At 36.4% G+C, this 22,145-nt stretch overlaps 1 protein-coding gene across 1 annotated transcript in view; it reads left to right on the forward strand.

Moving 5' to 3' along the window:
* Nucleotides 1–18,578, forward strand: part of KDM5A (lysine (K)-specific demethylase 5A) — a 101,129-nt gene extending 82,551 nt beyond the window's left edge. The window contains exons 25-28 of the mRNA XM_008577757.1: nt 4,469–4,628; nt 5,663–5,883; nt 8,430–8,840; nt 16,091–18,578. Coding sequence (XP_008575979.1) covers nt 4,469–4,628; nt 5,663–5,883; nt 8,430–8,840; nt 16,091–16,297 — 999 coding nt within the window. The 3' untranslated portion in view covers nt 16,298–18,578. The remainder of the gene's footprint in view (nt 1–4,468; nt 4,629–5,662; nt 5,884–8,429; nt 8,841–16,090) is intronic.
* The last annotated feature ends 3,567 nt before the right edge of the window (nt 18,579–22,145 follow it).

Here is a 22,145-nt window from a genome sequence, read left to right on the forward strand (position 1 = left end):
TTTACTTGAATGCTACAATCACCTGTTTGCCATAGCTTAGAGGCCTCCAATACTTGTGGTGTTTGTTTTTTAGCATGTTGAGTATGAACCAACTACTCTAGAATTGTTAAACATGATGGGCTTTGCTTAGAAACAGACTGTTAACTGTTCACCTGTGAAAACAAAACATCACAAATATTGCATGATTTTCAGGGGTAGGGATCAAAACTGTGGTTTGATATGGTTGTATGGAGTAATCCTTTTTTGCAGACTTTATATGGGAGTCTCTTCTTTGGTAGGAGGTGTTGGCAAGGTAGAAAAAATTTGGTGGTAAGATTTATGGTAACTTGAGGTCAAATTTACATTGATAGGGCTGGCTAGCCCAGTTGTTTGGAGCATGGTGTTATAACACCAAGGTCAAGGGTTCCTGTACCAGCCAGCCACCAAAAAAAAAATTTACAATGATGGTATCTTGAATGAAAACAAATTATGCTATTCAGCATTTTCCCATAGAGCAAGCACTACTGTGTAATGAAAATTTTATTTGCAAATTTATTTGCATTTGGCTTGGTGATTTTTCCCTTTGTATGATGTTCCCTGTTGTGACCATAAATTAATACTTAAAATAATACTGTGAATTTAGTATTTTTTTCCTGAGGAAAAATCCCCTAGTAGTTTAGGAAGAAGAGTAGGTAATTCTATAGTAAAATAAAATTGTCATTTGATCTTAAATACTATAACATTTAAATGTTTAAACAGATGGCTTGTATTTTGTATTGTTTGATTACTTTATTTTGTATGTAATATCCTGAGATCACCACTAAAATACTCTGAGCAGCATCAAGAAAATCATTACTTAGGAAAATATATATTTAATGAAGTAAAGTCTGTCACAGACCTTTTGGGATCATATCTGTGATAACCTTATTTCAAATATCCATTTGATTATTTCATTATAAGGCATGTTGCTTATCTTTACTGAAACCACATCCATATTACAGTTTATATTTTGCAAATGCATATATGAGTGTGTCTTCAAAAAGTTCATGGAAAGGTTCATGTAATCTTTAAATTCCATTTTTCCATGAACTTTTTAAAGTATCCTTATATGTGCAGAAGGATGTAGAGTAGTAGTAGCTATTATCTCCCAGGAAGTTCCTTTATGTATCCCAGTACCTCCCTATTTTAGAGACAGGCAAGTTAAGCATTTAGACTCTCACATTTTCTTCTCCACACTGGTTAATACTTGAGTGGCTTGAACTTGGCTGGAAATAGAATAGATTTTGTCTGAGACTTTAGTCCTGCTTAATATTAGATAAGACTCAAGTGACGGATCTGTATATAAAACACATTTCTCAGTGAGAGGACATTCTGTCTTGTAGATTTGCCGTTAGTGGGACTGGATTATCATTTTTTCCTTCATAGGGAGTAATTTTAAAATTTTTATATTAATTTTTTAATTGACAAAATAAAAATTGTATATTTTATGGTGTACAACTTGATGGCTTGATATGTGTATACATTGTAGAATGATTAAGTCAAGCTAATTAACTGTCCATCACCTTACATACATTTTTTTTTTTATGGTGAGAACATTTAAAAGGCACTCTTTTAGCAATTTTCAGGTATGCAGTATTTTACTATTAGCTGTAGTCACCAGGCTGTACAATAGATCTCTAGCATTTATTCTTCCTATCTAACTGAAACTTTGTACCCTTTGACCAACAACTCTCCATTCCACCACCACCACCACCAGTCCCTGGTAACTGCCATTCTATTCTCTGCTTCTATGAATCTTGCTTTTTTAGATTCCATACAGTATTTGTCTTTGGGAAAGTAATTTTTTTTTTTAAAGATGACCAGTAAGGGGATCTTCACCCTTGACTTGGTGTTGTCAGCACCATGCTCTCCCAAGTGAGCTAACCAGCCATCCCTATATAGGGATCTGAACCCATGGCCTTGGTGTTATCGGCACCACACTCTCCCAAGTGAGCCACAGGCCAGCCCTAATTTTTTAAAGCTTACTGTTTTCCAGTTCTTTTACTTTCAATGTGTCTGTGCCTAAAGGGGTCCTTTCTGGTCTGTAATTCTGCAAATGAGTATATGTGATATATATATAATTCTGCAAATACAAATATATGTACTATATATGCACATACACACACAGATAAAATATAAACTACTATATAGTTGAGTCTTGTTTTTTGTACTTTGTTTTTTAAGTAATATTACAATCACTGTCTTTTAATTGGGGGTGTTTAGTCTATTTACATTTAATGTAGTTATTGATATGGTTGCGTTTAAGTTGACTATCTTGCTATTTATTTTTCATTAGTTCCTTTTTGTTCCTCTGCTCCTTTCTGCTTTCTTTTGGGTTATTTGAATTATTATTATTATTTTTTGTGTGTATGTTTTCTTATTGACTTCTTAGCTATACAACTTATTATTTTTTAGATGATTGCTCTAGTGCTAACAATGCATCTTTAATTTCTCAGAGTCAATATTATACCTCTTCACATTTCATACTTCACACTAGGATAGTAATTAAAAAAAAAAATCCTTTTACTTTTCACTACTTGCCATCATTATTTTCCGGTCACTCTCCTTTCCATTTTGAAAGCTTAACAGGAAGTTTCCTGCAAGAGTTGAAATGAGCAGAGTCAAGACCAGAAGAAACAATTCCAGTCAGTGCAAAAAAGCATCTGGGAACTGAAGTAGACTGTACACTTTTATCTTTTGCCTTTTAGAATTTAAATTATTGAAGAGAGAAGAAGATTGTAAACTCTTACTCCTAAATTCTTAGTGAGGGGCATTGTCTTCTAGAATCCTCGTACAAAAGCCTTTTTCCCTAAGTTGTCCTTTCCATAGCTAACCATTACTTTGAAACTTCTAGATTCTTGGAAAGTATCCTGTTTAATTAAGGACAGTCTCTGATGACAATAGAGCTTCTTGTCATGTGCCCTACAAAGCGAATCAGGTGTTGGGTTAGTCATTAAACTATTGTCTCTCATTTCCTAACCCACTTTCTTAATTATTTATTTGGTTTTTGTTTTGGATGCTGGCTGGTTCAGAGATCCAAATCTGTAAAATTGGTGTTACAAGGCTACACTCTAACCAACTGAGCTAACTGGCCAGCGTCCTCACCACTGTCATGTACTCTGCTTAGTGTTGCTGGGGCTGGGAGTCCATACCAGGGGTTGACAGACTTTTTCTGTAAAGGGCCAGCTAATAAATATTTTATGGTCTTCATTGAATATTCTTCCTTTCTTTTTTCTTTCTTTCTTTCTAGCTCTTTAAAAATGGTAGCTTGGAATTCATATAAAAACAGGCTGCCAACTGGATTTGGCCCACAGGCAGTAGTTTGCTAACCTCTGCTCTACACATTTGTTGTTTGCCAGTTGCTTCTCTTCTGCTACTAGGGAGCATTAGAGAAAGTTAAAAGGCCTGAACAGTGAGAAAGGACTTTATCTTTCCCGTTTATTCCCTGTTCTTGTCATCATCTTTAGAACTGCATGGTGTTTTTTTTTGTTTGTTTGTTTGTTTGTTTTAACGCTCTGGCAGAGGCAACTGGTTCCAATTTCCAGTTGTTCCCCTTCCCCACACCCACTATACCACTGAAACCAACCACATCATGTTCCATTGGAGATAGCAGAATTAACTGGCCATCACTTCTTCCTTAGAGGTCTGAGTTCCAACTCTGTAGGGCCCCTTCTCTAAGCTTTTAGGTTCTAACAACCCACCTCTTTGTCACCTCGAGTTCTGGGGCTGGTAACTCTTCCCTGCAGTGTTTTTCTTGGTGTTACCTTGGTGTTTCCCTTTTGCCTTTTCAGTCCTTTAATACACATTTAAGTAGTTCCCTATATTAAATTCTCTCTGTTGAAATACCTGGTGTGGTTTCTGTCTTCTTGATTGCACTCTGACTTTTAAAGCTATACAGGTGAGCTTGTGGAAACTAATGCCATAGGAGAATCATCTGAGACCTAATTAGACCTGTCAGCGTTGTATAATTTGTATATTGTCAGTTGGGCTCTTTATTGTATTAAGGAAGAGCAAATTGGTAAGATTATAGGTTTGAAAACTTTTAGAGAGAATTAAATTTTTTATGTCCTTAAGGTGTCACATGTAAACCTTTCTTCCCCTCTTAAGTCCATTTTCTTTTCTTTTCAGGGGCCAAGTTTCCTTTACTTGTTGATATAGGAGTTTTTATGGGTTGTAGACTATAGATGTAGAAGGTAGATTGCTTAATAGTAACGTTTTTATAGTTTTATTTATTATCTCTATGGATTATTTTTGAGCTTACTCTACCTTTTGGCTTGAAACTAGTCATTATGGTTTTTCTTCCCAGTGGACATTTTCTGTCTTATTTAATATATATTTAATTTTAATGTTATATTAAGCTTTAACCTGAAAGCCTCCATTTAGATCCTTATCATAGGATCTAAAGTGAAGTGACCTTAATTCCCAATACTCCTCTTTGTTTCTTCATCAGGACACAGCCAGTGTGAAGTCCTCAAGTAGTCTGGAACCCAATCTTTTTTGTGATGAAGAGATTCCCATCAAGTCTGAAGAGGTGGTAACTCACATGTGGACAGCACCTTCATTCTGTGCAGAACATGCGTATTCTTCTGCTTCTAAGAGTTGTTCTCAAGGTATGATCTTTTAAAAAAAAATGTGGAGAAGATAAGCCTAAACTCATTGAGAAAGACTATGTATACGTCTTGATTTAAATACAGTTCCTGGCCATGAAATGCTAGTAGAACCTGAAAAATGCTATTTTGGTTAGAAGAAGCTATCCCTTTTTGCATTTTCTCGATTCTTTTTTTTTTTTTTTGGCAGCTGGCTGGTACAGGGATTGAACTTTGGACCTTGGTGTTATCAGCACCATTCTCTAACCAACTGAGCTAACCGGCTGGCCCCCATTTGCATTTTCTATTATTAGATGATAACCTGAAAACTTACATAGAATTATAGAGTCCTAATTAGAAGAACTTTAGAGGCCATCTAGTCTTGTGTCTCATTTCTGTAAAATCCCTGATAGTCATTAATTCTCTTTGATCATTACCAGTTGTTAAAGAACTTGCTGGTTATTAAGAATATTCATTCTGGTTTTGAGTAACTTTACTTAATTAGAAAGTTCTTCCTTTCTCCAGTGGGTGATTTCTCCATGATGTTTACTTTTCTTTTCCCTAGTGAAGATAAGTCACACTGCTTTTAGATCGCAGGTCTGGAACACGTAGGGTGTTTCTCTCTTTATAATAAAATTCAAGAGTTTTTGGAACAGCATATTATTGTCTGTTCATTAGGAAGATAGTCATAAAATTTATATAGGGCAGCTAAATATTTAGTCTTTTGGTGTACTCTAAAATGGAGAGAACATGGGTTAAGAGATTCTGGTTCCCCCATCCAACTTGATACAGGATAAAGAGTCAATAAGGATAAACAGGATAAAGAACTGGTTTTTAGTGTGAAACCAGTTTTTTAGAGTGGGACTTAGGATTCTAGATATTTTTGTTCTGTATTTGTTTTTAATTTCACTTTCATTTTCATAATCGATGTAATGAATTCCAGATATCTAAAGCCAGCATTGGGGTAGGGTGGACAATTTCTCCAAATATTTACTTTGAAAACATTACATTTTTCCATAGTTTTTATTCTTTTTGTTTTATGGTATTTTTTGGAAAAGGTTCTAGCACCCCAAGGAAACAACCTCGGAAAAGCCCTTTGGTTCCCCGAAGTTTGGAACCTCCAGTGTTGGAGTTGTCACCTGGAGCTAAAGCCCAGCTAGAAGAACTTATGATGGTTGGAGATCTCCTTGAAGTATCTTTGGATGAGACTCAACACATATGGCGGATTTTGCAGGCCACACACCCACCTTCTGAAGACAGATTTCTGCATATCATGGAGGTATGGATTTAAAGTTTACTTAAACAGTGGTTTTTAGGGCTGGCCCGGTGGCGCACTGCTATAGTGTGCCGCTTGGGAGCACGGCGGCGCTCCCGTCGAGGGTTCGGATCCCACATACAGACCGGCCGCTCACTGGCTGAGCGAGGTGCGGGAGCAACACCGAGGGTTGCGATCCCGTTGCCGGTCCCGGTCCGGTACGGGCGTGACACTGAGGGTTGCGATCTGTAGCCGGTCACGAAAATAAAGACAAAAAGGAAAAAAAAAAAACAGTGGTTTTTAAAACTATTTAGAATGCCCAGGTTTCTTAGAGGTACTACACATGTTGGCAGGATGATGGCTGAGTGGGCAGTAATCTGACTGACCTGCTCTCCACTTAAGCCAAAGTAATTCTGCTTTACTGTTTTCTTTATTGAGATTTTATGTAACATTTAATTTGGAAAAACCTATTTCTGCTAAAAGGAAAGGAGGGGCACAATTGAAAGCTACCAGTTCAGAGGCCGGCCCGGTGGCGCACTCGATAGAGTGCGGCGCTTGGGAGCACAGCGGCGCTCCTGCCAAGGGTTCGGATTCCATATAGAGACCGGTTCGCTCACTGGCTGAGCGCGGTGCGGGCGCGACACCAAGGGTTGCGATCCCGTTGCCGGTCACGGTACGGGCGCGACACCGTGGGTTGCGATCCCGTTACTGGTCATGAAAAAAAGACAAAAAGAAAAAAAAAAAGCTACCAGTTCAGAACAACCGCCTTAGCCCAGATACCCACCATCAAAAGGCCAAAACTTAGGTGAGAAAATATAATGGTTAAAAAAAAAAAAGAAGCAAGGGGATGGTTAAATAGAAGTGGATTGGGTGGGAGGGAGAGTCCACTTTCATCTATTATATTTGCATAGCAGTTTGTAATTCATACATTTTTTTTTTTTTTCCTTTTTGTCTTTTTTTGTGACCGGCAACGGATCGCAACCCTCAGTGTCGCGCCCGTACCGGACCGGGACCGGCAACGGGATCGCAACCCTTGGCGCTGCTCCCGCCCCTCGCTCAGCCAGTGAGCAGCCGGTCTGTATGTGGGATCCGAACCCTCGGCGGGAGCGCTGCCGCACTTCCCAAGCGGTGCACTGCAGCAGTGCGCCACCGGGCCGGCCCCCATACAATGTTTTTATATCCATGTTCTCACCATACTTCTGGGGGGCTGGGCAGGAGAAGGAAAGACAGGGCAAGTATTTATCCCATTCTGCATAAGAAGAAACTGAGGATCAGAGAGGTGGGAAATTAAGGTCATACATCTAGTAAAAATAAAGAGACTTGGATTCTAACTCTGGCATCTGACTCCTAGTATTCTTCTCACTAGTCTCCATGTTTCCACGTAATGGAATGGTACAGTGTCACCCCTAGTTGATACAGATACATTTAGCATACTATAGTTTGTTTTTGGTTAGGAAGACAGATCTAAGGTAGCCTAATGTATGTAGTGTTTTCTAGTCTACAAAGCATTTTCTTCATATCCATTATCTCATACAATGCTCTTTATTGCATATAAAGAAACACAAAGTATTAAGAGGTTAAATATTTTTATTCAAGATGCGGTAGACTTAAGATGTTTATAGTCCAGTATTCTTTTGGGTTCTGCTGATTCTTAAGTTCTTGTCAGAGATTCTCGAATCTCAAATCAGCAGAAAAATGAATTCTGAAGTATTTTTTTCTTAGGAAATTATCGAGTTTATGTTACATTTTTTAGTATTTCTTTTTCTAGTTCTCCCATTTTTTCTGTTATTAGACATACTTTTACCGTTAAAATTTCAAATGTTATATTGGCACATAATAGCAACAGTATTAGAAAGTTGAAAATAAAAATGACATTTGTTTTGTTGCATGAACTATTTTTTAGCTCTTGCCAAAGTCACTACATAACTTTTGTAATGAGAACATGGATATAATTTTATACTTTTCCAACATTTTTGGTAACTTCTTAACCACTAAGAATTTATTGAGTTAATGAAAAAGTTAGTAGTGATAAATGAGGACCAAAAATGTTATTACGTAATTTAGTATATTTAGTATGGTTAACTGTGTATGTTTTCATCTCACACAGAGATGCTACAGACTATATAGATATATGTTAATGCTATTTTTTTTTTTCAACCCTTTTTCCCCTAGTAAGCTAAAAAGAAGTCACATATTTTACTTAGGGCTTGTTGTTATTTTCTACTGTTGAGTTTTCATTGAAAATTATATTCACCTTCTCATTGTGGCATAATATACATAATATAAAATTTACCATCTCTTAACCCTTTTTAGGTGGACAATTCACTTGTACTAAGTACATTCATAATGTTATGCAACCATCACCAATATCCATTTCCAGAACTTTTTAGTCATCCCAAACAGATACTCCGTACCGATTAAATAAGTCGTCTCCATTTCCTTCTCCCTGGTAAACCTCTGTTCTACTTTCTGTCTTTATGAATTTGCCAATTCTAAGTACCTCATATAAGAGAATAGCACTGTTTTTAAATGCCTTGCTTTAAGTTGTTTCTAATTTTATATTTTTGAAGGATGACAGCATGGAAGAGAAACCATTAAAAATGAAAGGAAAGGACTCTTCAGAGAAGAAACGGAAACGGAAACTAGAAAAAGTAGAACATCTTTTTGGAGAGGGAAAACAGAAGTCCAAGGAGTTAAAGAAAATGGACAAACCTAAAAAGAAGAAATTAAAGTTAAGTGCAGACAAATCAAAGGAGCTAAACAAATTGGCCAAGAAACTAGCAAAAGAAGAAGAGAGAAAGAAAAAGAAGGAGAAGGCTGCTGCAGCCAAAGTTGAACTTGTGAAAGAGAGTACTGAGAAGAAAAGAGAGAAAAAAGTGCTAGACATCCCCTCAAAGTATGACTGGTCAGGAGCAGAGGAATCTGATGATGAGAATGCCGTATGTGCAGCACAGAACTGCCAAAGGCCCTGCAAAGACAAGGTGAGTTCCAACTATTTATAGTCAAGTGTGAGAGAGGTCAAGGAACAACAGTCATGTAGACATGTTTGATATGATGATAGTATGTTTTTGATTCCAGGATTTGGACCTCTAACTTGTGTTTTCTGCAGTTTCTATAAACTGTTTTGAATAGTGAGGCTCTTAGGTCAGTGTGCTTAATAGAGGAAATGTATTTTAAAAATCATATACTTTGTGAATATAATGAGACAGGAGCAGAGAGAAAACTATGTAACAACCTGTGGCAAGCAGTACATTTCATGTGTAGTGAGCATAACAAGTTTCAAAATAGTCTTGTGCCTTCCCTGTGCGGTAGTCCCCCTTATCTGCGGGGTATAAATTCTAAGACTCCCAGTGGATGCCTGAAATCTTGGTTAGCATCAAACCCTATATGTACTATGTTTTTTCCTATTCATATATATCTATGATAAAGTTTAATTTATAAATTAGGCATAGTAAGAGATTAACAACAATAACTAATGATAAAATAGAACAATTATAACAATACTTAGAATGGTGCACAATTTTAAACTTATGAATTATTTTTGGAATTTTCCATTTAATATTTTCAGACTGTGGTTGACCCAGGTAACTGAAACTGCAAAAAGTGAAACCGTGGATAAGGGAGAGTATTGTAGGGTGAGTCAGTTAGCCACAATGGCCTGAAAAAATCCTGGGCCAGTATTTTAAGAGATGTGGCAAATTGCTTTAAGATTGTGCTCCCAAGACCTACAATTTTTGCATTCTTACCCACTTGAGGCCTATTGTGCAATGTCTAAATGTAATATGATTTCTTTTCAAAACCTTTGCATCAAATAATTCAGACCTTTAAAGGTATTTATTTAAAATCTTTAAGTATAGCAATTTTGTGAAGGCTGTTGTTTAGGTAATATTGACAGCATGACCTTCTGAGGAAAATGGACAGACTTTATGAACAATCCCTGTTCTTTAAATGAGGCATCTGTTGTGGTTCCCATCAAGAGTATTAATTCATAGTTTTAATTTTATTTATTATGCTTATTATACCACTTGATCTTTAGAGTTTTAATAGCTCCTCAATTTGAAAATATGAGCAGAATAAATAAAACAGCATCATTATTCATCACTATTCCCTGCAGGTTATGCACTCACTTCCCTCCTTAGTCAAATACTTATGTGTTTTTAGAGCTTGAAGGGACCTTATTCAGGCACCTCATTTTACAAATGATGAAACTGGGACTCAGTGAAAATAAATAATGTTACCAAAGTCACAGAGCTAATTAGTGGCAAAACCAAAAGTAGAACCCTGGTTTCCTGGCTCCCAGACCAGGTTCTCTCCACTAATATCCCCACCCCACCAATAATTGAGATGAAGTATAAAAACACATTCCAAAACTAAATAATACATATTAAAATTAGACTTATTAGGGGTTTTTCATTTAATTTTGGGTGAAGATGTAGTAAAAAATATATATCATAGTCTAATCTTTCAAGGATATAGCTGTAAATATTTTAGTGTGTTTCCTTCAAATCCTTTTTCTATATAGTTTGTTTTATATTGTTATACTATCTTTTCACTTTTGTATCTTGCTTTTATTCATTTCATAAGCATTGTCCTATATTATAAACATCTTAAAGCATTTTAGTAGATACATTATATATGTGTGTATTTTTATCTTTCATTTTGAATTTATTCCCATGTGAATTTTTATTAAAGAGGCTGATGGAAGGTTAACTCTTTATCTTTGGACATCAGAGTATTGACAGCAGTGTTGATAGAACCTTTTCCCTTTTCTTTCTCCTTTAATTAATCTTAAACAGCAGTTTTATGACTAGCAGCAAGATGTGGTGTTTCTTTTTTAAGTTTTTCTATCATCTTTCCCATAATGTTTATATTCGTCATGAACCTTTTCTCTATTTTCTCCTTATCATTTAATCTTTCCCCTCTGCTCAGCCTTTAAATATGATTCAGTTCATCTATTATTGCTATTGTCTTCCTGTAGTATGTAAACACTATAGGCAATTTTTTTCATTTGCTATATAAAATTGTTACATTAACACATGCCCTGCTTACTTGAAGGGTTATGAAGATTAGGTGAAATAATCTCTGTGAAATAACTTGTTGGCCCAAAATGCAGTAAAAGCATTAAAATGCTATTATTTTTATTGTTTAATTTTTTATTTGTTATTTTTTTCTAAAAGATGACTAGTAAGGGGATCTTAACCCTTGATTTGGTGTTGTCAGCACCACACTTACCCAATGAGCTAACTGGCCATCCCTGTATGAGATCCGAACCCGTGGCCTTGGTGTTATCAGCACCACACTCTCCCGAGTGAGCCACGGGGCTGACCACCAAAATGTTATTATTTTAAAATGAACCCTGAGATTTGCTCCTAATATTATAGATATTTTTTTTAAAAATCTAGGCAGTTATCTATATATTGATGGAACAAAAAGAGATTTAGCTGAGAATTCAGAGAAAATGTCTGTTTTAAACTGTTAAAATCCAAAATGTGAGCATTATGTGCCTTACCCTGTCATTAGTTTACATAAAATAAACTTAGTGTTATATTTCTATAATGTGTTTAATTTCAAACAGAACTGATTTCAGATTATGAATATTTTGCCCGTCATTGCTATTTTGTGATTTTTATGGTTCTCCATGTCTGTTCTTATCCTAGTTTTACTAAATAAAAAGTATATTTCTTTAAAAGCTTTTGTCAGGAATTTTACAACTTTCTCAATTTGTAGTGTTTCTCTGAGAAAACCTAACTAATGCATGGCATACATCTTTGGAAGAAAACGATGATCAGAAAAGAATGCTTTTTAGGGAAGTCTGTTCTTTCAAATATCATACAGCAAAAAAGTAACTTCTGAGGTTTGTTTTGGGGTAGATTCTCTAACCAGTAATTACTATTATTTCTTTAACGAGTAATTACTATTACTTTTCTCCAAAAATGTGCAGATTGAGGAGTATTCTTTCAAAAATTTGGAAGAATAATTACTTTAATATAAGTAGCCTCAATTTCAAGATGTTGTAGAAAAAGAAAGATAATACCAGCATAAAGGATTTTTAAAAAACTCTCTCTTCTATCAATTATCAAATTAACTTCAAGTTGAAATTAATTTTTAAAGTAATAAAGAACTATTTTCAAAAAATTAAAGTTGAGAATCTTTTCCCCCTTGAACTCTGCCCCTTTAGTCAGTCTTGTTGGTATCAAGAACAAAACAATTTAATCTCAAAGAGCAAATTCAGGCTAATTTTTTTTATTTAAAAAAAAATTGGGGGGGGGGCAGGTACAGGGATCAAACCCTGCACCTTGATGTTATTAGCACCACCTCTATCCAGCTGACCTAACTGGCCAGCCCTCAGGCTAATGTTTAAGTAACATTTTTCCCTGTGTTAGAATAAATAATTATTTTACTTATGAAAGTACATTTTTTTTTCCTCTTCAACTTTTTTACCCTCTTATTGTGGGCATTTTCCTTACCTATGACTACTTCCATAAGAAGTTTGGCATGGTAATTAAGAGATTAAGTTGATAAACTTATGCCTCTCACTTTTACTATTTGTTAGCAACTCTGATTTCAAGAGATTTTCATGCTGTACCAACCACCACTACCACCACCAACACACACACACACACACACACACACACGAGAGAGAGAGAGAGAGAGAGAGAGAGAGAGAGAGAGAGAGAGAGAGAGAGAGATTTTCATGGGAGTGTTGCCTCAACAAAAGTATTTGCATTATCATGGCTTTACCAGTTCATATCTCCTTTTAGCACAAATAATCAAGGATTGGATTACCTAAATGTGTGTAAACACTGGAGGTGTTGAGATGGGGTAACCAACTGTCACGATTTGTCTGGGGCTTTCACAGTTGTAGCACTAAAATTCCCACATATTGAGAAATCTATCATTCCTGGGCAAACTAGGAACGGTTAGTCACTTAATGTTGTGAACATTAAAAAACTATACACAAGGATTCTGTACATATGTTGTACTTCACTAAATGAATTATTTTCCTTTTTCAAATCTGGCTTTTGTAAGGAACGTTGGTACAAAAGAGATTAAATGCCAAGATAATAAAAGTTCAGTTTGAGTAACTAAGCTAAGAATATCATTAAATCACCAGGTTTTTTTCCGCCAATGCAGTAAGATGCTCTAAGAAATGAACAAAATATAATATGCCACGTATGTTTTCTTAAGTATAAATATGAAACCATATAGCAAAACATGAATATCAAACTAACGTTATTTTCTCTATTTAAAATTTCTCTTTAAAACAGACATTTTCCCCTGATCTGAACATGGAACCTATTTTTTTTTTAAGATGAATGGTAAGGGGATCTTCACCTACTTGGTGTTGTCAGCACCATACTTACCCAGTGAGCTAACCGACCATCTCTATATGTGATCTGAACCCATGGCCTTGGTGTTATCAGCACCACACTCTCCCGAGTGAGCCATGGGCTGGCCCCATGAAACCTATTCCTACTATAATGTAAAATCTGTTATCAGTTAATATTTGAACAGCTCATAGCTGTGAAATTTTAAAATAATTATCCCTGTGATTCACTAAGTACATCTCCCAGAAATAATGAAAGGGTGAATGACTATTAAAACTATGCGATTGGCCAAATTCTATGTTCTTGAGTTTTCAGGCTACTACATAGGCTGTTGCCCCATGTCAAAATCTTCTGTGGATTTAGTTGACATCCCAAACTTTAGTTTGCTTTATGATCCTGTGGACCTTTTCAAATGAAAGTAGTACTTGAGTTTGGTTGTTAACAGATGAACATGGTATAGAAAGATATCGGTAAGAGAAGGACTATTTTTTTCCTTGTCATTTTATCAGGGTAAAATTGTTGTATAACGTGTAGACTGGGATAGAAACTGCTTGCCAATTAATATCTCAAGGAAAGTTGTATACACTTAAAATGATGGGAGAACTAGGCTTAGGAAGGGACCTCCAGTCACAAAAAGGAAAATCACAAAAAGGAAAGTATTGTTTTCCTTATTTGAAAAAGAATGATAGATTTAATTTTGGGAAACTGGAATCCAGTGAATATAGTGCAGAAGTATGTTTAAAAAGACTTGGGACACTTTTCTTGGTAGCAAATATTGATAAATTGGTAACTTTCTTATCCTATTTATTAGCATAAATAGGGACTGGACTGGATTAAGAGGGCTGGAGGTGGTAGGGGTAAAGACGTATATTGGTTAAGGGGGGGCGTTATAAACAGCATAATATCTCACACCTGGGCAGCCCAAAGAACCACAATTCATCTTTCCAATTCCCTTTACAAGCTCTAAACAGCCAAAAACACTCATTCTAAGTTCACCTACCATTCAGTTAGCACTTTTAAGTCTTCACCTGCTTGCAGTACCTTTATTTTTACTTTGTTGCACAGAAGCCATTATCTCCCTTTTGTGTCTCTGATTAGTTTGTTGCAACAGGAACAATTTTGATCAATTATTTTCTTTACCGCACATACTTCAGAAGCAAAACATTATACAGTTACAGAATAAAAATGGAATTTGGTTAAGGAAGGAATTGTTAACTTGCTGTGCAAGCAAAGGAAGCAGAAGGCAAAGGGCCAGGGATGATTAAATTTAGTGTGTAAGAATCACTTAGGCCCTGATTTTAAAGTGTACGCTTCTGGTTTGTATCGCCTAGATATTAATGAGTTTGTAGGTTTGGGATGGGTCCCAGCTACATTTTTAACAAACACAACAGGTGATTTTGATGCAAGTGGTCTACACATTTTGAGAAGCAAGGCTGCAGGCAACTATGTGAAGGTACAGAATGTTTTGTATAAAGTAGGATAATAGAGCCATGAGACTAAGATCTTAAAAAGTGCCTCCAGTATCCCAGGAGGTGAACCAAGTATTTTGCTGGAAATGATTTCATTGGATCCTCTCAGGATTGTAATTAGGTGTTATCTCTGTTTTACAGATGAGGAAATTCAGCCTCAGTGAGGTTAAATGACTTTCCTGAAATTATGCACGCAAGAACTCAGAACTTCTGAGTTCAGTAATCTTTATAAATGACATTGTCTTGTAAGATCTGGAACTCCATAATAGGAATACTAAAAGCAGAAAGATTATTTTGACAAATTATTTTTCTGGTCCTTTATTACAAGCTTAAAACTACTGACAGTGACTATCATGGTTTTGATAATTTTCACAGGACATGGAAACTAATATTGAAAACCACTCACTTTCCCTGAATGAGACTCATTGACCTAGCCAAAACCTCCTTCCTCTGTTCTTTCTCATAAGCTCTACTAAGGTACATCTTAGATCCCTTCATACTCTTTACTTTGATGATTTTAAGTGGCTTCCTATGTTGCCAGTGAAATGATCAACCTTTGTATTGGGAGGGGAGAGAGTAGCTCTTTTAATCTTAAAGGTTCTTGTCTGCCCTGACCTTAGCTATAAAAACTACCACAATCACCCTCCAAATATAAAAGCAAAAAGTCACTTTATTGTTACTCTAGGCCCAAGGCTTACAGTCCTAGCCTTCTGTAATCACAGTATTCTCTGAAAGTCCAAAGTTTGCCTGGCATCTCCTACTGACTTATTGGTTTTCCAGACCTTAATTTAAAACCCCAAAGTGATCTAATGACCTGTGTCTTTGACTGTTATAATTGGTTAATTTGTAAGATTTGACCTCTGATATTTGCTAACTTTTTATAGGGAGTTGTATTTGTAACAGAAGAAGAGAAGAATAAAAAATATTAGTTTTAAAAGTGGCCTATGTGACTGCTTTTCTAAAAAGGTATTTAATGCTCTCAGTACTTTGGCTTATCTCTTTGAAGTAAAGCTAATAATACACAGGATTGCCTTCACATTGTTGTACTCTTCCTTTCTTGATTGATAATTGCATTGTCTTAGAACGTAGAAATTGTTAATATTAGCTAAAACTACTTGGCTGCTCTATTAGAAGTTCCTTTTTTGTCAAGTTTTCCTCAAACATGTTTCTGCCTTACAAGGAGCCCCAGGTATTCATGAGGTAATGGAGTACCTAAGAGGCCTAATTTTGTGGACACACTATGGTAAAATATAATTTTGGGGTATTAACTTCTCAGCTTCTTTCTTTAAAAAATAACCCCATAAGAAATCATTGTCTGTCTCTGGACATCCTAATTGTTTGCTATCATTTAAGCCGAGAAAGCTCTTTGGTTTGCTTTTATTTGAGGCTGAATGTTTATGTAACCTAAACATTCCCCACTCTTGTCTCCTACAGGTAGACTGGGTACAATGTGATGGTGGCTGTGATGAGTGGTTTCATCAAGTTTGTGTGGGTGTATCTCCAGAAATGGCCGAAAATGAAGATTACATCTGTATAAACTGTGCAAAGAAGCAGGGGCCAGATAGCCCAGGTCAAGCACCACCTCCTTCCTTCATAATGAGCTACAAACTACCAATGGAGGATCTTAAAGAGACCAGTTAGCAGATGCTTAGTTAGTTTGGGACTTGGGGGAAATGGACCACATTGAGACCTTAGTCATCACGTGGAGTGGTTTAGATCCACTCGAGATGTTGCTTCCAAAGATGATTGGCCTTCAGAGAAAGTCTTCTTAGTGCCAGCTTCCTCTTTGCATGGACTGTGTAGGCTGCATTCTCTATCAGCACATCTATGTGGAGGGTGTCATCTTTGGTACTGCAGCCAGTATTTCAACTCATGTCTCCTTCAAGTGTGGTTTACTGCATTAAGGTCAGACACTTGATTGAGCTCTAGGGTGGCTGGTTGGTATTAATACATTGGTGTGCTAGCAGGGCATGTAGGATGTGGCTCATAGCCAGTTTATATTAAAGCCTTACAACCTAGGGCAGCACCATCTGAAGGTGCTGAGTGCTTTGATCTCCTTAGTTGAGATAGTTGGAGAAGAGTCAGAATATTGCTTTCTTTCCATTATTACCAGGTATTTAATGCCCTTCAGATAAAACTAGGAAGAACAGAGCCTAAGTTATTCCTGTTAGAAGTCACCGGATAGTACAACAATCTGTAGACCTCAGCTACTTGTGCTTGTTTGTACCAAGAAGAAAACTTCAAATAAGAGAACCTCTCACCATCTGGGGCAGATCACCTTACCTTCCTAAGGAGGAGGATGTCATCTAGTTCAGAAGTCTAACTAGACTGGATTCTGGGAAGAAGAGCTTTTCTTATCACAAGGCAAGCAGCTGCCCCCCACCCCTTTCTTTTTTGTCTTTGAGAAGTCTTGCTGTCTTGGGTCTACATTTTAGAGATGAGCAGGTACATGGATCCAGGCTTCTGCAAAAAAAAAAAAAAAAAAGACGACGACCAGTCAGAATGTCTTACTGAGCCACAGTGATGCATGCTTTTTGTGGAAATCGTCATTCACAAGTATTCCAGACACCACCAGGCTTCAGGCATGGCCACGAGCAAGACCAGCAAATAACAGCTTTTTACCTTGCAGTCCTGACCCCAGTGTCTGCTGTTTCCAACACTGGCCGTTTCTGAATATAGCCCACAGCAGATGCTGTTGAATAACACCGTGGCTTCATCAAAGGATGTGGGGTTGTAGTACCTCTGGGTAATGAAGTTGTTTTAGTAAATCCATTTTTAAAAAGAAAAAGGACTTGTTTTTACTTTTTTCTAAATGTCTCTACTACTGACTGTTCTATAAATAGATTATTTTTCCTTTTTTAATATACATATATGAATATATAAATATATATATATTTACTGTTACCAGCAGCATATGACACAGTTTCAGCAACAAAATCCATTTGGGGGCTTGCATTTTCTTTTTTGCTTTTTAATAAAGAAATCCCATTCCTTCCTTGTAGTACAAGGAGTTTAACACTCCGTTTTCCATCCTTGTCTGACCTGATCTTCTATTTTGCTTTTGTTCAAATAGATAATTATATTTCCTTTGTGTGTTGGGACTTATCCCTATCTATTGGGAAACTTGGTCATACTCTGGTCTGTGCTGGCTGTTTTTTCTTTTGTATGTGAATGTTTTGAGACTATGGTGCTGTGTCCTCTTCCCTTCTGGTGTGTTCTTTCTCCTTGCTGAGGTGTTAGGTAAGCTGTATGTAAACTCATTAGAAGGGGACTAATTTTTTAAAAGACAAAAAAAATTACTAAAAATAGTGTTTTGGCTTCACTATCCTGTGTCCCTTTATTTTGGTTTAAAAATCTGTGGTTTGACTTAAATTCATCAGTTTTCCTTTAAAGGGGGGGAGTGGGGTGGACCTAGAGACAACTTGTAGTCTCCTCTTCCCGTTTTGCCCCAGTCTCTTTTAAAGAAATGTCTTCTAGTAACTAGAAGTGAAATGTACTGTCCAGTTACAGTTTGAGTGGGTATGAGATTTAACTCAAGACATCTTAATTTAAAAAAAAAAAAAAAAACTTTTTTATGAAATCCAGTTTCTGTAAATGTTTTCTCTATGGTTCACACTACCTGCTTTTTAGTCACTCTTCCCTTAGTACTACATAACATTTTGAGTGTTAAGAGGTTGATAAATGTTGCTGTGCATGTGTCTTGAGATCTCATCTCAAGTAAGTGTGTGTATAATTTAAGACTTCAATGGATATTGCAAAGTAAGTAATTTCATAAGTTTTTATTTTGCAAAACTATATAAAGTTTATCAGTTAAGAATTTCATCTGGTTGACATAGAAGAAAGCACTATATTTTTTTGCCTTTTGGTTGTCTTTGTAAAAGTCCTCAAATACTTACTGATTAAAAATTGAATGTAATTTTAAGTGACGGATGCCTGGCATACATTTTAAATTTTTATTTCTTCTTCCTAACCAATCCATTAACTATTCCCCCATAAGTGGAGAGTCATGCTGAGAAAGCATGAATTACTGTAGGATTTTCTGTATTTATTTGAAAATTATAGAGGATTTTGGTCTGACTTGACCACGGGTTTAGACCAAGGCTGAGAGGAACAGAAGAGAGAAATTAGTGGTCGCCAAAAGAAAAAAGAAAAAAACAAAACAAAACCACAAGTCTGCAATTTTGGAATTAATGAAATAAGATTTATCTATTTGAAGAGGTGTTGATATTCTAAATAGAAAGTGTTATTTTTACATAGAGGAAATTACTTATTTGCAACTTACTTCATTCTTCTGTATTAACATTTTGTGTTAAAACTTGATTTAAAATGTTTCTCTACTCCTCCTGTCTCCTCAAAGTTGCAGTTCTTCATTATTAATATTTTAACTTATGTTTTTAGTTCTTTTAAAGATATTTCTTATTACCTTCATTATAAATTATTTTCTAAAGGTCATAGAAAGAAAAATGAGAAATGGTTTCTGATATTCTTAAAGGACAAGTCATTAGAACTGTGCAAATCCCCAAGTTTAGAAGTACAAGTGTACCGACTGTTAGTAGTTAGCTTTCTAGTTGGGTGGAGAACAGGGTACATTTCCCTCCCGGAAATGTTTACTTCCTGATAGTTCTGCAACAAAGCCATATTGAGATGTAGATGCTGGACTCCCTCATTAGGCTGCTGCAAACTAGCTTTGCCTGCATGATTCAAATATGTTCCTTAGCAAAATTACAAATTACTGCATGTTATACTTTGAATAATTGAAAAGGCAAACATTACTGCGATTGCCCACAGTCTACTATAGTAAAAAACATGGCAAAGGCTGACATCTCTAGGTTAGCATGATTTTACCTGTATTTCACCTCTGTTCTTCTCTACTTGTGTCTTTAACAGATGTCCAAGAAATGTCTGTTCATTTGTTTTTAGTATTTAGATTCTGGATGCTGTTCAGCCCACATAAAGAAACTCCCTGCTTGTCAATATTTTATTTTTTTAGTACATCTGTGTGAATATCAGTCAGTACTTAGGGTAGTTTGAGAATGAAAGGAAAAACTGATAAAACCTTTCTTTCAAAGGGTGGGATTATCCACTTTTTAAAAGAGAAAGTGACTATTGGGAGTGGGATTTGAAAACTGTAAATTGTGGAAAATTTGAGCTGTTGAAGTCCCACACATAACCAGGTTCAATAAAGTTTCACATGTGAATTAGCTTCATGTGTGTGTAGAAAGTTGCTTCTACAGTAGGTCTTTAATTCCTTTTGAAATCCTTCCTCCTCTTTTTTTTTTTTTTTTTTTAAATTAGAGCATACCATTAGTTCTTTGGATATGGATATGCCGAGTGGTATTTACAGCACGAGAGAGAAAGAATGGATGTTAATATGTTTTTGGAATTGCAGTCTTCTCTTGGCCTAGATCATATCCTGTCACCACTGTGCAACAAATGATGTGCATTGGAAGGGGTAGGACAAGTTTTTAAAGATGCATCCTGCTTGTTCTTCTGTAATACTTCAGGTTGTCTAAACCGGGTTGTCTTTTGTAAACCTCAAGAGCCCCTATTGATTATTCCCCTACGTATTTACTGGTGGTGCCTTATGAAAAGTATAACTTGATTTCTTGATTTTGAGCATGTTTTGTTTTTGTTTCTCTGAGAGAATATTAGATATAATTAATTGCATTACATCTGACATTTTAAAAAATTTTGGGGTCTGCACTCAGGTCCCCTCCCACCTTGTCATTTACATTGGTGGCAACTTTAAATGGTAACCAAGTAAAGATAATTTTGTCTATGAATTTTGATAATCCTGAGGAAATCTAGCGACTGTATGGGGAGCCATTTTTAACCTGTGCCAAAGCAGTTTCTAATATTTCATTTGCTCTCTCACTATAAAATAAAGAACAGCTGAAATTACTTGATCAGTGATGTGATTAGCCTATTATCATTGCTGAGAATAGTGTTTTTGTAAAGTGTGAAGTGGAAGAAGTGATTCCTGAAGATTTCACCTATTTTCTCTTTCCAGCAAGAATCCAGTGATGACAAACAGACATTTCACCTCCTTTGGTTCTTGAAAAATGTATCCCTTTGTGGTGAACCAGTAGTAGGTGTGAGGAAATACTTTCCTTTTTTTCCTTTGACCTCCTAATGCTCACAACTAGTTCAAACCCCAAGTTACTTCAGAGAAGTAAATGGCACTTTTCTCTCATTGCCAAGGTAACCAGGTTATACAGGTATGAGCGACAGATCATTGCTGAAAATGTTAAGGTTCTGCTTGCAGTGAAATTGGCCTCAGTTTGATGAAGTGTGTGACTGTGTTGGGAGGAGAGTTGGTGGGAAGAGCGAGGAAAATATCTGATTATCTCTTAACTTGGAAAATAATTTTCTTGCCAATGAAAGAAGATACTTGAAATTTCTTAGAATGACGAATCCTTTTCTTTTTTAAAATAGTGTAGGATCCTTCCAGTTTAGCTCAGGTATTTGTTGGAACCTTGACATGGTTGTTGATTCCGATAAATGGAAGGTACAGAATTTCTTCATGGAAAGCTTAACCATTAATTGGAAGCTCACACGTGGTAAAAGCAGAGAATAATAAAAAGAATACAATCAAATCCCGTATTATGTGAATAAGCTTAAAGTCATTTTTGGAATTTCTTGACTCTTCTCACCTCTTCGTTCTTTTTTTTTTTTCCTTTTTGTCTTTTTTCGTGACCGGCAACGGATCGCAACCCTCAGTGTCGCGCCCGTACCGGACTGGGACCAGCAACGGGGTCGCAACCCTTGGTGTTGCGCCCGCACCTTGCTCAGCCAGTGAGCGGCCAGTCTGTATGTGGGATCCGAACCCTCGGCGGGAGCGCCACCGCACTCCCAAGCGGCGCACTGTAGCAGTGCGCCACCGGGCCAGCCCTCTTCGCTCTTTTTAAAGTATATTTCTACTCTACTTTGGTAGGGAGAAAGATTTAATATTTCCATATAGTAGAGTTCCATGAAATTTCTTTATTAGGCAAGGCTTTTCTCTCTCTTTAGAGCTAGGTTGTGTATCTTGTCAATGGGGAAAAAGGCATCACAAGAGCCCTCAAGTATTTGGGTGCTTCCAGCTGGGGAACCTTGTATTAGGAATCCTCAAGTTGCCTGGCACATAGGGATGAAGTCAGAACTTTGCTGTTTAAAAAATCTTTTAAAGCCTAGAAGGAAACCTTAGAATTACATAATGTAAAGAACACTGGGTTTAGGAATCAGATAATCTGGGTTTAGCTCTGTGTATAACCTTTTGTTAGTTAATTATTTGGGGTCTTGGTTTCCTACCATATGTGGGTTAATTCATGTGGGTTAAGTCATAGCTTCTGTCTGTGACAGAGTAAGACATAGATGATTTTTAAGGATGTTTCTTACTAAAAATGTTGTAGAATTAAAGACGATAATAGAGCCAAATCCTCATTTAATGAGAGAAAAATCTATTCTGTACCTCCGAAGAGGGAACATACAGCCTATATTGACTATTATA

This window comes from Galeopterus variegatus, unplaced genomic scaffold (genome assembly GCF_000696425.1).
Source record: "Galeopterus variegatus unplaced genomic scaffold, G_variegatus-3.0.2 Scaffold70, whole genome shotgun sequence".
NCBI lineage: Eukaryota > Metazoa > Chordata > Mammalia > Dermoptera > Cynocephalidae > Galeopterus > Galeopterus variegatus.